Raw genomic sequence first — 17,709 nt, 5'->3', positions numbered from 1 at the left:
TTTCGACAAAATAAAAATATTTCAAATCGTTCTGAAAAAAATATTGTTAGCTGTGGGAGTCAATTTCAATCATTTTTGGTGAATAGACATACCCCCGAAATCCTACCCATTTTCTAGAAAAAAATTCGAGAAGGTAGACAAATTTTTCAACAAAATTGAAAAGTTTCAAATCGTTCTAAAAAAAATATTGTTAGCTGTGGGGGTCAATTACAATCATTTTTGGTGAATACACATACCCCCGAAATCCTACCCAATTTCTAGAAAAAAATTCGAGAAGGTGTGAAATTTTTCGACGAAATTAAAATATTTCAAATCGTTCTGAAAAAAATATTGTTAGCTGTGGGGGTCAATTACAATCATTTTTGGTGAATACACATACCCCCGAAATCCTGCGCATTTTCGAGAAAAAAATTCAATACGAGCGGAACTTTAAACGTTAATAACTTTTTAACAAAACCTCCATCGACAAATTGGTATTCTTGATTTTCGTCTTATTTTGGCCTCTAAAATCTCCCATTAAAATGTTTCCCAGGGGTGGCCGAACATCCTGTATATTTGTATTTCCGAGATGATCACGTTTAGTTATAAATAGCAAGGTTCGATTATAAAATTAATTTAATACGTTAGACTGCTGGTCAGCTTTCATTTTTTTTTTTCCTTTTTTTTATAGATACAAGTCAAAGGTTATAAAAACTCATATATATATAATAATAATCTTGTTGTTCATATATAATATATAGCAGCGTTTTCCAAATTGAAAAAGAGTTCAGTCGTAGAAAGAAAAGGTATATAACCGAGTGGCACGCAAGATAAACGTATTTTTTACGTGTCAGTCGAAAACGAACACTTTATCTCGATTGTATATCGTACGACGACGTATTTGGATCGTACGGAGCACGGTTTGGAAAGCGCTGGTACGTACATAAATTAGCCTACATTCGCTGTAATACATTTAGCAACGAATTATTTTCTTTTACGAAACGTAAGCTGGATTATCGGTGTCCTCGACGAACGATACGACGGGGATTCGCACAAGAAACGAAATCCGGGTAAATAATTCGTTTCGTACTTTTCGAAATCAGCTTGTTTTTTTTTTTTTTTTTATTTCACGTTTACGGTGAAAGTTTATCGTAAGGGATCGGTAACAAAAAATAAAAGAAACAAAGGTAAGATCTAAAATAACGTTTCACGTACTCGAGGCAAGTTTTTACGATACGACAGCAGTATGTATTTCGCTTACTTAGATAAATACTAATGGCAGTTGATAATGTGTTACATCTATCAATGTAAGTGTTATAGCAAGATAAGATATTCGTAGAGGAAGAAAGAGAGAGATTGTGAGCGCGAGAGAGAGAGAGAGAGAGAGAGAGAGAGAAATCGCTGAAATACGTCGCGTATTTAGAATTATAATAGTTAATTATAATTTGTTCATATGTACGCAGTTGTGTTTTTAAAAAAGGCTCTACACGTATACCAAATAAACACTGTTTATTAGAGCCAAATACGTGTAAATAGTCTGATAAACACATTCGTCTCTGCGATCTCAATTTTTCATAACGCAATTAACTTTTTAGTTTTTTTTTTTAAGGCCTATCATCGACCATCGATTGTCCCGAGAATCGTTGCATGTTATTTTTGTTTTTAATTTTATCGAGACTACGAAACGTGTACCTTGAACCGTGAAGTACAAACGAATTTGGTGCAAAGTATTCGATTACTGATACTTTAGCGATATATATATAGCATTTTGTATCTTAGACTATTGACAATTCGACGCGGGAAAATTAATTTTGCGTTCGTTCCTTTCTTTGATGTTCGTCGCGAATCGACAGGTAAGTATCGTAAAAACAGCTTCCATAATCATTTTCTGTTAACAGATTATCATAAATAATTCACAACGATGACGTGTCTTATTGTTGCTTTGCAAGAGAGTTATCGGTAAGTATGCGTACAAAGTTTGAATTTGGTCGTGTCTTACATGGTGAATATACAGGGTGTTCGGCCACCACTGGGAAAAATTTTAATGGGGGATTCTAGAGGCCAAAATAAGACGAAAATCAAGAATAACAATTTCTTGACTGAGGCTTCGTTAAATAGTTATTAACAGTTAAATTAAAAAATTTCAAATCGTTCTGGAAAAATTATTTTCTGTTGCGGGGGTCAATTACAATCATTTTTGGTCAACAGACATACCCCCGAAATCCTATCCACTTTCGAGAAAAAAATTCGAGGTGTAAAATTTTTCGACGAAAAAAAAAAATTTCAAATCGTTCTAAAAAAATTATTTTCTGTTGCGGGGGTCAATTGCAATCAATTTTGGTCAACAGGCATACCCCCGAAATCTTGCGCATTTTCGAGAAAAAAATTCGAGAAGGTGTGAAATTTTTCGACGAAATTAAAATATTTCAAATCGTGCTGGAAAAATTATTTTCGCCTGCGGGGGTCAATTACAATAATTTTTGGTGAATAGACATACCCCCGAAATCCTGCGCATTTTCGAGAAAAAAATTCAATACGAGCGGAACTTTAAACGTTAATAACTTTTTAACAAAACCTCCATCGACAAATTGGTATTCTTGATTTTCGTTTCATTTTGGCCTCTAGAATGCCCCATTAAAATTTTTCCCAGGGTTGGCCGAACACCCTGCATGAAAAGACGTCTCAAATCGCAAACAGAATTCGAAACTACTGTCGAATCGTCGCTAAATTATTGCTTTATCTCGAATTTAAACGATACGCGTTCTCGTTACATTGTTTCTGCCATGTTTACAATAAAAGTGGTACATTCCACGAACAGATCGATCCGTCATCGACGAATGGAAATTCCTCGATCGTAAATCTTCCAATAAGCCAGATTAAACGAAGCTCTCTAACTACTACATGCACTGTGTGTTTTCTGACCATGTTTTCTCCACGCGTACATTTACTCGAATTACATAAAGTCAGTCGTCGGCGCCAGATTTAACAAAGCGTCGCTGTTATATCTGTTGCGGATTTTTTCCCCTTGTGTTTGACCGGTATGCATAAAAATCGGAATGTTAATTTTGAATCGACGTTTAAATACATGTATTTCGGTTTACGTCGTAAACGATCGAATATTCCCGATGAAATGAAATCGACAAATTACTGAATATCGATGGTTACACACGCGGGGTGATTCAAGAGAAACTACCGTCAGAAATAAGTTTATATCTGCACGATTTTGGAACAAAAATATACAAGACGTTGGTTCTGTTGGAGAAACTATTTTTCGTGCCATCTTGTACTTTCGAAAGTCTTCGACTGGCTTAATGTTTAAAATACCGAGTTGCGGCGTGTATTTTTAAGCATAGTTTTGTAATTGATAAAACAGCAAATACGACGTGTCACAATGTGACCTTGAGGTGACAAGAGGACGTAGAAAAAAAAATTCTAAAAATCCGGTATCTATTGTATAGATCGTTCGTCACATTAGTTGTATGTACAGTAGATAGTACTGTTTAAGTCATTGAATTTTTCCTGTTCTCAATGGTGACGTCACACTTCAAGGTGACAGTAGGATACATCATCGAATTGTGCTTCTATCGGTTGCGAAACCACGTTAAAGAAATACGTAGCATGGCTTTAAACATTGTAAAGTCGTCAGCAAGTAAACTTCCGTCATAGAAACTCTACAGATACTTTTTTCTCTCTCAAATCAGTGATAAGCTATTTCAAATGGTAGTTTTTAATAAATTACCCCGAGTATGATATGAACTTGTAATGTACGTTAGTTCAGCATCGATAAACTGAAATTCTTACGCTACCAGAAATATATAAACATCGTAATACATTTAACGAATTTGCGTCATAAAGGGTAATGACTGTACTTTAAAAAATGATGTTAGATGATCGAGTAGTGCGGTGATGCTTTTCAGGGATAGCGAATTGTTAAAAACACTATAATACGACTAACGTTACACAAGATGAACAAAAGAATTTATAATTTTTGCTACAAGCGTGTTAGATACATTCGGCGAGAAATACAAATTTGCGTAAAATCCCGTTTGTCGCTTCCTAAAACGGTGAACGGCGACTGGTGAGAGAAAAATAATGAGACAAAATTGTAAAGATGATAATCCTAGGAACAAATTTTTATTGATAAAGATAAAAGATATTTTGATCGGTTTTAATGTCTATGATCAATTAAAAACGATTATAATGTAGTCCGTTACGTGAGAAATAATACTGACGATATTATACATGATTCGTATTCGTTTTCCTTTTTTTTTTTTTTTGTTTCGATTAAATTTATAATTAATACGTGAGAAAATAAATTAACAAAGTTGAAGTACAATATCGCATATGACATTGCGGATGAAAAAATTGGAATATCGATCGACGTATTCGTTCGCTAAATACCGTGGCTAAATGATCGTTTACGTATTTGTTTTTCGTTTTTTCATTTTTTTTCTTTTTTTTTTTATATATATATAATAAAAAGGCAACGACCAAAACACGTAATATACCACAAATACCCATTAAATATTAAACTAATGTCACTATAAATGTATTTCACGTACAAAGAATATTATTTTCAAATTAATATTAAATTTTTCGCAGCGGGGATATCAGGTCATTACCTTCGAGAGCGAGATAAAACAGAGATATGAATACACATTCAATACGCATAATTCAACTTTGCGAACCCATCTGAAACAGGAACAATAATTTCTTATTACTCGATAAACTGAAAAAAAAAAAGGAAAATTCTTTTCACTTCTTGTTTTCATCGAAATTTACAATTGTTAAATTTATGAATTATGCGTACCTAAGATGAACATATATTCGAGAAAGAAACAGATCTAATAACGATCATTGGACATAAATAATTAGACTGACGACGCTCTGATTGCAAACCACCTATTAGATGAAACGATGCAGTCTAATTCAACACTTCAGTCCGGCAACGGGTATTAGAAAATGATGCGACGATAATAATTATAATCATAATAATAGAAATAATATATACATCGTACCGAAGCAGATTATCCACAAACAATGAAAAAATGTATCCAAATTCTTACATTTAGTTCAGTGTATATAAACGTGATACGTACAAAGCTTAACAAGATACTCAATTGAAACCTATGGAAGTGAAAATGTACACGACAAACTGAATGAATTGTCTCTAAATGAGAAAAAAAAAAAAAAAATAAAATAATATGTCTGCTTCTCCACCGATCACGAAAGCTGCGATATTGCACTAACTTTTTTTAGGCGAACTTATGGCATCGTGTCGGTCTGAAGGTTCACGCACTAATGAAGATCATGTCAATGCGTAAAATTCTATTAGGAGGCTACAGGCAGGAGATGAAGGTAAAGGTGGTTGATCATCGACAGAACAACCAGGGGGCCATTTGTAATAAATTACACCAAGGTATGTTTATTTTAATTACGATTTTAGTCGTTTCACTAAATTCTTTTCGTTATGGTTACGTTAAGTGAACTGTGATGCTGGCTGCTGGTTGTTAATCAACGGCAACTGATTAGTATAATAATTAGAATTAATGGAGCAGCAAGTAGGTACATGGGCAAAATGGTATTTGGTTGATTGGTGTAAGAGCTTTGCCTCTGCGTTCATTTCAAGATCTACAAATTCATTTTTAGCTTCGAAGAGAATTCAATAATCACACTTCACATCTTATGCTATCGAGTCAGTCCTGTTACCTGATCGATTCTTTTTTTTTTACGTTTTTTTTTTCTTTTTTTTGTTGCTTTTCATTAGGAAGGTAAGATGCAATTCGATTGTTGTGATCAATTATATAATAGTAATAATAATAATAATTAATAATAATAGATAATAATTCTTCATAATAAATGTAAAAGCTGGTACACAGAGATAACAAGCGACTCACTGGTGCCGCGGACAAAAAGACTTACAAAACGTGACACATGCACAATACTAGACAAAAACTTTGACAACACAAATCACCAGACTAATTTTTTTTTCTTGCTTGTTTCTGCACCGATGTTCATACAGCGGCGTATATGTTGATATATCTGCTGGCCCAATATGATTAAAAATCATATCAATATTTAATTATCTAAAAACATTCTAAAACTTCTTGCTTTATAATGTCTGCTGCAAACCACTCGAGGGGTTGCGAACTATCCATTTTTCTTTTTCTTTTTTTTTTGGACGTGATATAAAGTCCTCTCTGTTTGCACGAGGGGCTTGACACAGACTAACAAGATGTTTGTGGCATTGGATGGAGATAACTCAATTAGTAAACTGAAACCGCCTGGTTCAGTAATATAGATAGTAAAACCCTATTCCAAATTATAGGTAGTAGCCTGAAGAATGTACCCATCTCAGAGCTTTTGCATTCTGTAGTTTTTGTTGCTTTCGTCATCGTCATTATGATCGTCGCTTTCTTCTTCCGTAGACGCGGTATCTAACCACGTTAACCAACCATTGACCTACACCGTTCAATTGTTACGAATTAATCATTCGGTTTCTATTGCATTGTTTGATTATGGGAAAATAATTATCGCGATAATAAGAAATAGATTGCAAAATAAATTAGCGAGGAATATAATAATTCTGTATATCTAGACGAGTGTTACAAGTACTTGTAATATTAAATGTATAAATTTTGTTTACCTCGAATAATGCCTTGCCCTTGCCCGGATAAGAGTCAGTAACGCACTCTTTCCACTTGAAATAGGCATCCTCTTCGATCACTTCTAATCGATAAAGTTTGTCGAACCATCGCAGCAGCATCCCCTTTGGAAAATTGTGCGAGAACCAAAATGCTTGAAGCGCATGAAGAGCTGTCACTTGAGACTCTATATCGGCAAAGAGTAAGCGCATCAAGCGTGCATATTTATCCAGTAATGCCTTTTCCTTATCTACCACTGCTTTGCCTACGTTAGATGGATCAACGCCAGGTGCCAGTATTGTTTCCTGTTATTACAGATACAAAAATGCTGGTTATTAAAAGTACAAAAGCTAACTTAATAAAGTCAAGTAATAGAAACAAGGAAAAGAGAAAATTAACTGAATTTAGACGTATGTAAATGCAGTAAACGTATGATTTTATAATCTGTTGGCAATTTGTTAATGCCCCACTATGGCACAAGTATTTTTGCTTCTTGCTGTGTATTAATTACAAGCAGAGCGCAGAAAACAGTTAAAATTTGATAAAAGTCTATTGCATACTAACCTGTGTAATGTACTTGAGAAGAACGTTCATCAAAGCGTTAATGAACTCTGAATCAGAATGATGCGAAGGTTCTAACTTTTCTTTGATCCACTTGTAAAGAGTATTGGGGTTTGGGTCATATTCTAATTGACGCCATATGTCTCCCTGGATCTTAAGAAGCGGGTAAAGGAAGGTCAATTCTCTGTCCTCTAAAATTTCCGCTAACCTCTCTTTCGTCTTGTCAGCTTCAGGAAGCTGACTAATTAGATTCACTTTACTTTCGTTGAAGATTTGCGTGAGCCTTGCTTTGCCTTGGCTTTTATGTAACTGCTGTAGAGCAAGTAAAAACAATGGATGGTGTTGGCCATTTTCTGTCACAGCAACGAGATCGGTTAACTGAATTAGATTATCCACGATAGCCCTTGCTGTCAAGAAGGCAACGTGGGATGCTACACAAGGCACAGTACTCTCTTTTTCTGGTATATTGGATACTAGTTCTTTCCACCCCTCATGCATGTGCTGTACAGTGATTGCTTCTGCTTTCACCAGCTCGGCTACAAGCTTGGCTGCAAGTTCACGCTCCGAATCCCCGCGCTCTAATGTATTCGAATACAATGTATAAACTGCATGGCGTAAAAATCGTTCGGGTATCTTAAGTTCTTGAAAAGCTGTTACTGCGTCCTGTGTGTTTGTATGCGTGGCAAGGTCGTCCATCAGGGCATAAACCTTTTTCAATATCTCCTCCCTCGAAGTTCCTTTATCCTTTCTGTCTCTAGCTTTCTCTCGTTTGTCCACGGGACCTTGTTTAATCACGATCGCTGGTGGCAATTCCTTGTGCAATAATGGCGAGCTGGGTTTCAGTGTACTAGTAGGTAAGAGTGGTAATTCTGATGCTCGCCCTGAGAACAGATCTGTTATTTTAATAATAAGAGAGAGTTTCGACGTCATTGCTTTATATTAAATCTATGATACTTGGTTTAATATTAAGCATTACGTATTCAAAATCTGGTTGATCCATACTTTCTTATTTTATTTATTCAACCAAATCATTTTTTTTACTAACTACTAACATTTTCAAAATCAACGATATTCATTGGCGATGTACGTACCACTGTTAAGAAGTAGATTGCGATTGATTTTGGTTTGTTTAAACATCATAGAATTAGCTGATGGTCTCAGTGACACTTCTTCTGGATGTTCGATCAACATCTTGTTCTTATTGAAGCGTAATTGTTCTTTATTGCTATCTGCAATTAATCAGATAATAGTAATATACGATTTCCAATTAAAATCAATGACGGAAATGTATAGTATAGATGTAAATATAGTGGAACCAAATATCAATGGATTGTCTTGCAAGCAAAAGGGCTACCAAGTATAAATAATACAAAACCGAGTTTATTTTTTCATATTCTTTACTATTCTTAATAGTAAATATGTATATACAAAATTTGTGGTTATTGGGTGAATTATGTTCCTTGTTCATTGTACTTATTATTTATCGATAGAAAAGGCTACGGTATACTTACTGTTGTTGAAGTTCTGCAGCGAGTTATGTTGTTGTTGATTATGTTTCCCTTGATAGTTGTTTTGGTGACGATTTTGGTTCTGATAGTAACCCGGCTGGTTACGTTGGTTGTGGCGGCCATAACCAACCCCGGAAGTTCCTGAGAATCCATTTGGGCTGAATGGAGATGGCATGCCAAACGAAGGGGAAGTCAATGGAATACTTCCCACCATGTCCATGTCTAATCCGCCACGTCCCATCTTTCTTAAAAACTCAGCTCCGAGGCGATCCTCTCGTCTATAGAAGCCATTTCCCCTCAAAGACTCATCGTAATCACCGCGGATTTGATTGATGGGCATTGGACCTTCAGTGCTAGTAGCCTTGCGTGGTACCCAGCCATCACGGCGTAGCTCAATAACGTCACGCAGCATAAACTTGATGCGTAGAGGAAGATCGCTGCTCTCTGCCAATGAGTTCATACGTCTGAAATATTGATCCATGAGTCCGCGACCTTTATCCGAGTCAAGGATACGGCCGCAGGTACGCATGATCTGACAGAGGCACTCGATATCCTCGGCAGTGTCCCCCCTGGATCCCCCTCGCCTTTTCTTCTCCAATAATTGCTGTATGCAGCGATGTAAAATCGGTTCCGATACGATTCCCAGCTTCCCCAGTTCCCCAATAAATTTGATGTTGCCAAGCATTTTGCGCTTAGCCACCTGTCGGCGTTCTTCTTCCTCAGGGCCGAGATCATCTTGATTTTCGAATGCCTCGCTTGCCTTTGATCGATTTTCAAATTCGTCTTTGCACTTGTTAAGAAGGAGAATTGTGAATGTGCTTTGGCCATTTTGACTTTCAATAAGAGCTTTTCGAGGTTCAAAGTTTGCAGCTTCGTCGGACAGCCGTTTGCACAGCTGTGCATACATAGAACTGTACTTGGGTTCATCAAGAGCTTTTTCAAAGATCTAGAACGTGCAGGGGCTTCACATTAAACACTGTTACACGTAAGAATCTAACATTGAACGCTGTACGAACAGGAAGTTTTTAAATTTGAAAGAATGCATGAGAATAGACACATCGATTATTTTTATATCTAATCGTTAATACTTCGATAGCCGCATGATCCACGCAAAGACTTGTCTACCGTTACATTGATATTATAAACCAAAGTAAGCCACACGAGAATACTAGAAATATTGTTACAACGAATTATAAGCGTAGAGATGAGCATACAACGTAAGTCCCCAAACAAACATAATAAGTTGTCTGGATGATAGTATCGAAGCTGAAACAGTAAAATCACATACGTGACAGCGGCCGTCAAAGTGTTAAGAGCTTTCAGAAATGTTTAATCTACGTAGGAATTTTATATTAAACATTGTACGGGTAAGAACTCTTCGAATTTGTTTGATATTTGATTCGTATACTCACCAAGAAAATGACACCTCTGAGAATCACATCAGAATTGAGCTCAACGTTGAGCAGGTCGTTGCTCAGCTTTGTGAACTTTTCTGGCGTAAGCTTGTTAAGAATACCCCGCACCTTTCTAAAGATGAGATCATTTCTGCTTTCTGGGGTGAGTGCATCGCGTCTAACAGTTGAAGGAGGGATCCAGCGTTGCTCAGTGGATAGGGAGCGAATATCGTCCCTGGAAGGCATCGAATTCTTTTAATTTCAGTGTTACCAGTAAAAGTGCAACACGGAGGATTGTTTGGGTGTAAAAAGAAGCAGCTCGTGTATGACAGTTACAGTCAAGGTAACGTTCTAGACCCTGACCTTCCTCCCGAGACACGAGAAGCACCCCCCGGTCCTATGGGGTTGTCCGTTGTTGCGCGTGTTTCGGCCCTCTGAGTGATAAATCACAACACACAGATCTTTCTTTAGGAAGCTGAAACAAAGAAAAGATTACAATAAAAATATAAGTAATATTGTCAGTGATTAATTGCTTACACGCATGCTACTCCTTCCATGATTTGAATATTAATATGCAGCCTTTGTACCTAATGATACAGAAATATAATGTATTAACGAACAATCGTATACAACCATGCAATTAAATTCCTTTAAATGGTACTACTTTTCCACAAGACATCATCACGTTGTTTCCCCGTATAAATGTCTTTCTCTCTGTTTGCATACTAGATTCGACATCGATGTTCTTCTTAAATAATTTTAATCTATACTTATTATGAGAATAATACACTTAGATTATGTTTGCTGAAGAATATGCAAAGGCTTCCCCCTGCTACTATACTACTAATCTTTACTATTTTACATTAACCATCTTTCGCATGCTGTAGCATTTTACAAATAAGAAATCTGTAAAGATTTACATAATATATACAGGGTGTTCCACCATCCTTGGGAAAAATTTTAATGGGGGATTCTAGACGCTAAAATAAGACGAAAATCAAGAATACCAATTTGTTGATGGAGGCTTCGTTAAAAAGTTATTAACGTTTAAAGTTCCGCCAGTATTGAATTTTTTTCTCGAAAATGCGCAAGATGTCGGGGGTATGTCTATTCACCAAAAATGATTGTAATTGACCCCCACAGCTAACAATATTTTTTTCAGAACGATTTGAAATATTTTAATTCCGTCGAAAAATTTCACACCTTCTTGAATTTTTTTCTAGAAATTGGGTAGGATTTCGGGGGTATGTCTATTCACCAAAAATGATTGTAATTGACCCCCACAGCTAACAATATTTTTTTCAGAACGATTTGAAACATTTTAATTCCGTCGAAAAATTTCACACCTTCTCGAATTTTTTTCTAGAAATTGGGTAGGATTTCGGGGGTATGTCTATTCACCAAAAATGATTGTAATTGACCCCCACAGCTAACAATATTTTTTTCAGAACGATTTGAAATATTTTAATTCCGTCGAAAAATTTCACACCTTCTCGAATTTTTTTCTAGAAATTGGGTAGGATTTCGGGGGTATGTCTATTCACCAAAAATGATTGTAATTGACCCCCACAGCTAACAATATTTTTTTCAGAACGATTTGAAATATTTTAATTCCGTCGAAAAATTTCACACCTTCTCGAATTTTTTTCTAGAAAATGGGTAGGATTTCGGGGGTATGTCTATTCACCAAAAATGATTGAAATTGACCCCCACAGTTAACAATATTTTTTTCAGAACGATTTGAAATATTTTTATTTTGTCGAAAAATTTCACACCTTCTCGAATTTTTTTCTCGAAAATGCATAGGATTTCGGGGGTATGTCTATTCACCAAAAACGATTGTAATTGACCCCTTCAACTAAAAATAATTTTTTTAGAACGATTTGAAACTTTTCAATTTTGTTGAAAAATTTGTCTACCTTCTCGAATTTTTTTCTAGAAAGTGGGTAGGATTTCGGAGGTATGTCTATTCACCAAAAACGATTGTAATTGACCCCCGCAGCCGAAAATAATTTTTCCAGAACGATTTGAAAGTTTTGAATTTAATTGTTAATAACTTTTTAACGATGCCTCCATCAACAAATTGGTATTCCTCATTTTCGTCTTATTTTGGCCTCTAGAATCCCCCATTAAAATTTTTCCCAGACACCCTGTATACCATGTATTTTTTTTTTAATATTTTTAGGATGACATAAATTATCTGGAATAACTGATTCTTTATTTCACATTAATTCACAAATATAACATCAAATGTACAAAATACTCATGCAAACCACAAAATACAGATTTAAACTTAAAAGAACAAATAAAATTCTCAAACACGTACAATCTATCTTACATAAAAGTAAAAAATTAATATACACAATTGTTTCTGAATGATATCCTAAAGAGTTTATAAATATTTTTCAAACAGCACCATGCAGAACAAACGATCAACATTCAATTTCTCAATCTACAAAGAAATGATATTTGCCGCGAGGGAAATCGTAAGCAGACTTTAAATATTTATAACGTTATTAGTTTTTTCCATATGTAGTGTTCCCTCGAATGTAACAGTCACTTTAAACGGAAAACAAATGCGACGAGAAACACGTTTGAAACGAAACGTTCGTTTATACAAAACTGATATTGCTTTCGTGTACCGCATAAGTGAAAACAGAAACGACCAATTGTCTTTCAATTTTACAATGATTATGATCTCAGCGCCAGCAGGCACCGGTTAACGTGTGCGGCCTTATTGCGCGCACAAGTGAAGGTCTTTAACGGGCAGGACGAGGACCTTCTCCAGGGAAACGGCTTTGATCTTGAGGTATCGGTTACGAGCAAAACAACCAAAAGCAGTGGACGATGAACGTGGAGAGGAGAGTATGTGGGGCGCGGCTCATGGTCAGACGGTCAATGAACCTTACGTCGTATCGCCTCGACCGATCTCGGCTTCTATCGCCAAGCTGATCGGGCGAGGTCGGATAACTTCGTCCGTGGTTCGACTAAGGTCGTCTTTGACCGCCTCTGCCGAGCGTCCTGTGCACTTAGGATCGCAGCTTGGGAAAACTTTGGTCAATTTTCGATCACTACAAGTAGGAAAAGAGGAAAATGTTTTTCTCCAAAGGATCAAAATTTCAATATCATTTTTATAGATCTTCATTTGTTACGATCAGTAGCTGGGAATACTTGTCGAAGGAAATAATCTCATTCAATTTCCACGTTTTGATTGGCCTTGATTTTTTGTCATTGCTATAATGCAATTAATATATGGACAGCGTTTGCCTGCATAAATAATGAGTGCTCTCGTAACGAGAGTAAACCGTATTTATAAGAAGTTTCCCGGCTCGATCAGAGAACAAAAGAGCTACAAGCAGATTAGAATTCTTGGCAATGGCAGTGTGAGGTACCCGCGCAAATATGCAAGTTGTTGAACATCAAGAAAGGGAACAGTGCGAAAGCTGTTTCCATAATATCGCGCATGCGAAAATCAGATTTCGAACGGTCTCTTTCTATCGTGAGATTTTTCAATATCGAGATATCACGAAAAGATACGAGGCTGCCCCCAGTGGCCAAAGCGGAAGCTAAATATACGGCCGAACGGCTGCACGACGCATTCGTGTGTCTCGAGTGGCGTTACTTTAAGGTTGCACGACCGAAGGTCGTCGCCTGAAACACGCTTCGACATTGAAAATGTTCTTTGGTGCATTAAACCGGTATTCGATCTCGTTTCCTTTTAAATTTATATTACCTTCGATAAAAGAGGCGCGAACGAAGGCTCCGCCGAAGGTAACCGTTGTACTAGTCGAATTACCGAAATAACGATCGAAATCACTTTGTGCAATCTAAATTTATCTGCTCGAAATTTAAATTTAAATATCTATCGAACGTCTCGATCGGATTCAACGAACGAAACTGTTTTCGTGTAAATATTTTTGTAATGACCTCGGTGCGCGATGGCGGGCAGCGAATTCACCGATATCGTTGATTTTGTAATGCCGTCTCGTTCTCGCGACGATCGAATTAGCTTCCGTATTGTTAATAATCTCTTTGGCGGCTCGTGGATAAAAATTCGTGACGCAGTGCACGTTCTACGAAGATAACGTGTTTCGCGATTTAAAGAACCCTGGAATTCTGAGATCACGACACCGGAAGTGCCAGATTCCATGGAAACAGTTATAGCAATTTTGCGATTTTTAAATAAAGACACGGTGTGTATGGATCTCGGTATTTCATGATTACAGTATCTACAAATATAGTGTTTTAAACTGGCACGGAACCATTACGAGAATACTATTTTATAAATAATTATATTTGAACTACTTTCTAATGACTAAGCGTGTATGTACAACATGCGACCGTAGAAGCGAAATATGTATTACAAATCACTGATTTAATTGAAATATAGAATATGAGAACGATGTTTTGAGGTTATTGCACAAGTAATAATCTATTAAAATAAATTCGAAATAGGTGTGCACTTCATAACTTAGTGAATGCAAGTAACGATTGAAGATAACCTGAGAACTTAATTTTTATTATATTTTTCCAGCTGACACCGAAACAACCCTAGCTAGCAATTAATCGATCAGCCAGGGGTCGTTAGAGAACGAGTTGAGAACCCCCGTACGAAACAATGATCACGAAACCTTTGCCTTAATGAGATATGTACTTCCTCTAACCTCAAAGAAACATCGAACATTGAAAAATATATGATAAATCGGCCAATTTGTATAGGTAATTCGGACTGTCGGAAACTTTTATATGATGGAACGTTGAATAGAAACTCGAGTTGATGGTAAACAAAGAGATAGCATTGAAATGACGTAAAGCAAGCCTATCCTTCCCCGAACAGCTTCGAACACTCCATTACAGTTTCCTCGTGACACGTCACTGATGCGCGGTGACGGTGCTCTCTACGAGTTGGAACAAGACTGCCAACTTTTGAAGGCCGATAACGTTCAAGATTAGTGGAGATTACAGGAATAAGAAAGCAAAAAGGCCATCACCTCGGATCAACGTTTTCATTGTACAGTCGAATAATAGGCACATGATATTTTAAAAGCATAATTCGAACAACAGCGTGAAGGAAGTAACAACTGAATCTATAACACACAATGTTTGTTATAGAAAATTAATTTAATGTGTCTGTTTTATAGCTCTCACGCTTTTACACTATTTCCATTCTTTTTATAACTGCTCGAAAAGGTTAAATAAACGCAATGAACTATTTGCTTGTCTAGGTACGAATTACTTGGATTAATTATTCGACCAATTTTCTACGTTCTGAATATCTTTCGACGTTCAAGACGCCGCTCGAACAAGAAGCTCATTGTCATGCAACTAACGTTCTTTGTATCAATGCACACGGATCGTCTTTACATTTGTTCGATGCATCCACGCGAGGCAGACATATGCACGTATACGTGGAATTCACCTATGATTCCTAGCGAACTAGACTATTTTAACGTGTCACAGTTACGTAGCAAGGTGCAAACCAGCCCCCAACAAAGTGGACAGCTGAAAGGAAATCAGTACGTCTATTCATAGCCCGATAAGCGTTCAAGTCTGTCCTGTAACAAAGAGGCCGCATACGGCCGTCACACGTTCGACGTAGGACAGTCATAAGGCCAAGCATTTAAAGGCGTACGAAGCAAATGCGCTCACCGACGATAGCTGCACGAGTGTGTAAACCAAAGTATTAAACGTTTCGAGGTTGTAATCGTTAGAACTTCAGGGATCGTTGGTAACGTTATCACCGAACTAGGCTGACAAACTTCTTCCTTTCTTTCTCTCATAATCGTGGGAACACACTTTTGCACGCGAAATTAAACTCGTTCATGGAAAACACACTGTTCTTCAATTTGTCTATTTTCTAATTTATATTTGCCGCGTGAAATAAATGAAAGAAAGATACCTACGGGAAACACACGGTGCTACGTTATTTTCTTTTTGTTTTTTTAACTAAGAAATTCGAAGCTCGCTCACCCATCGTCGAGACGATAATGCAAAGCGGAGGAATTCCCTAGATTCAATTTTGGCTCGACGATAATGCGTCGAGTTTCGATTTATAAATGTACGAAGTGCAGTGTCAAAGGGGCCGAGAGTCTATCGCATTACTAGGTTCTAGGAAATCGAGATCGATTTCTAATAATCGCGTTAAGCGTACGAAAATTCTATCGAGACGTCAGAAACATGACAGTACACGCCTGGCTTGGTCTTTCACGCTGACGCCTATGCGTGTGCGTGCGTGCACATCGATCGACGGAAAAACGAGCGTGTATGCGTGCCGTGTGCATACGTGTGTTTACAAGACGAAGTCTGTCGAACGTCCGTGGCAAAATAAATGCCTGCGAACGACGGGAAATTCGTCGAACCGAACGAGACTGTTTCGAGCGGTACAAATATAGAAAGGGGGAGAAAAGCGAAGGAGAAATTTTTGATATTCGAGAGCGTGTAAAGGAAAAAAAAAAGGTCTACGAACATTCGTCGAAAATGGTAAAGCAACGTTTGACGTGAAGCAACACGCGCAGCGACGTCTGGATTGAACGAGCTTCAGACTTTTATGCCCGTGTTCAGAGAAAAAGGGATGCAAATTCGACGCGAGAAAAAAAGGGAACGTACTAATTTCAGAATCGTTCGAAAGGAAAGCACTCTAGGCGCGACGCGACACGAGGGTTACCCGTAAACGTCGAAAGTCGTTCTCGCGCAGCGGGGCCAGTAGACAAAGCGTTTCTCGTTAAAGGTATCGATACGCTCGAAGTGAATGATAAGCATGCAAGAAGCCATAAAGAATCCACCTACTTCGAAAGCCACACCGATTAAAATGTCAAAAGTGGGAGTTGCGTAGGTGCTGGCAAACAACGCTCCATTACCACTCGCGCATATCTCTTCCTTTTATTTCTATTTAATGTCGAAACGAGAATAACTCGAACGGGCGAGACAATAGTGATTTAAATTCGAGAGAAACCGTGAAATAGCGACGAGCAACCGACGAACGGAAGATGCGTTCGGAACCGACATAACGCACGGGCCTATGTCGAGCAGCATTGACTGCTTTGAAGCAACCCTCGAGAAAATTCTGTCACAATTTTACGGCCTCGCGGACGGCCATTTACCGAAAATAATAAACGCCGCGTGGTAATCGAACGTTACGCTACCCCTTTGCGACAGCCACACAATCGAGAATGTATTATTTTAGCAAATAAAGCGATGAGAAATCACAATAGCGTTTACTTACGGCCGACGGTTGTTGTTTCTGAAGGCTTTCGCAATCTGTCGGTCGTACTCGGGAACTTCCGTGCGGTACGTGTCGTCAAGCCAGCGTCCGCCATGCAACTAACCTCTGGCTACGAGGGTAGCTGGCTCGTTGATGACTTCAGCTAATTGATGAAAAAAATCCATTATTATTATCCCTTGGTTTTATCACAGTAAATCCATGAAATGTCGTTAAAATGGATTTATTGTTAAGCTTATTTTTGATTCTAGCGGTAACGACATACAAGACGGGACTTCAGACACATTTACATGAGTTTGCAGAAAATAATTTTGTGTCAGTTCGTTGATCGTTTCGGGAACTTACACCGATGATAGATGCTGCGAGGAAAATATTAAACCAATTTGAGAGATTGCTATTTCCTT

At 37.4% G+C, this 17,709-nt stretch overlaps 1 protein-coding gene across 5 annotated transcripts; it reads right to left on the bottom strand.

Moving 5' to 3' along the window:
- Positions 1–1,083: 1,083 nt before the first annotated feature.
- Nat1 (N-acetyltransferase 1) lies at positions 1,084–17,450 on the bottom strand. 5 transcript variants are annotated; one of them, XM_076768637.1, is made up of 8 exons: positions 17,309–17,450; positions 10,450–10,561; positions 10,105–10,321; positions 8,696–9,638; positions 8,276–8,413; positions 7,188–8,077; positions 6,626–6,928; positions 1,084–6,441 (listed from the first exon to the last, which is right to left on the bottom strand). In XM_076768637.1, the coding sequence occupies exons 4-8, from the start codon at positions 9,597–9,599 to the stop codon at positions 6,334–6,336; spliced, it is 2,343 nt and encodes a 780-aa protein (XP_076624752.1). In that variant the 5' UTR covers positions 9,600–9,638; positions 10,105–10,321; positions 10,450–10,561; positions 17,309–17,450; the 3' UTR covers positions 1,084–6,333. The 5 variants fall into 5 exon arrangements, with proteins under 5 accessions (XP_076624752.1, XP_076624762.1, XP_076624725.1 ...); XM_076768647.1 differs by lacking the exon at positions 17,309–17,450 and adding an exon at positions 10,624–10,788; XM_076768610.1 differs by having other exon boundaries at positions 10,105–10,561.
- Between the last annotated feature and the right edge of the window lie 259 nt (positions 17,451–17,709).

Source organism: Colletes latitarsis, chromosome 1 (assembly GCF_051014445.1).
Source record: "Colletes latitarsis isolate SP2378_abdomen chromosome 1, iyColLati1, whole genome shotgun sequence".
Classification (NCBI taxonomy): domain Eukaryota; kingdom Metazoa; phylum Arthropoda; class Insecta; order Hymenoptera; family Colletidae; genus Colletes; species Colletes latitarsis.
Note: the sequence above shows the minus strand (reverse complement) of the source record. Positions and strands in the feature narration are given on the sequence as shown.

Bases quoted from the DNA above. Each gene is read 5' to 3' on its own strand.
- Nat1 (XM_076768610.1), bottom strand. From the start codon at position 10,332: ATGCCTTCCAGGGACGATATTCGCTCCCTATCCACTGAGCAACGCTGG. The intron at 9,639-10,104 runs GTGAGTATACGA...TGCACGTTCTAG, and splicing joins TCAGAGGTGTCATTTTCTTG to ATCTTTGAAAAAGCTCTTGA. The intron at 6,442-6,625 runs GTAAACAAAATT...TGAACGGTGTAG, and splicing joins AGGGCAAGGCATTATTCGAG to GTCAATGGTTGGTTAACGTG.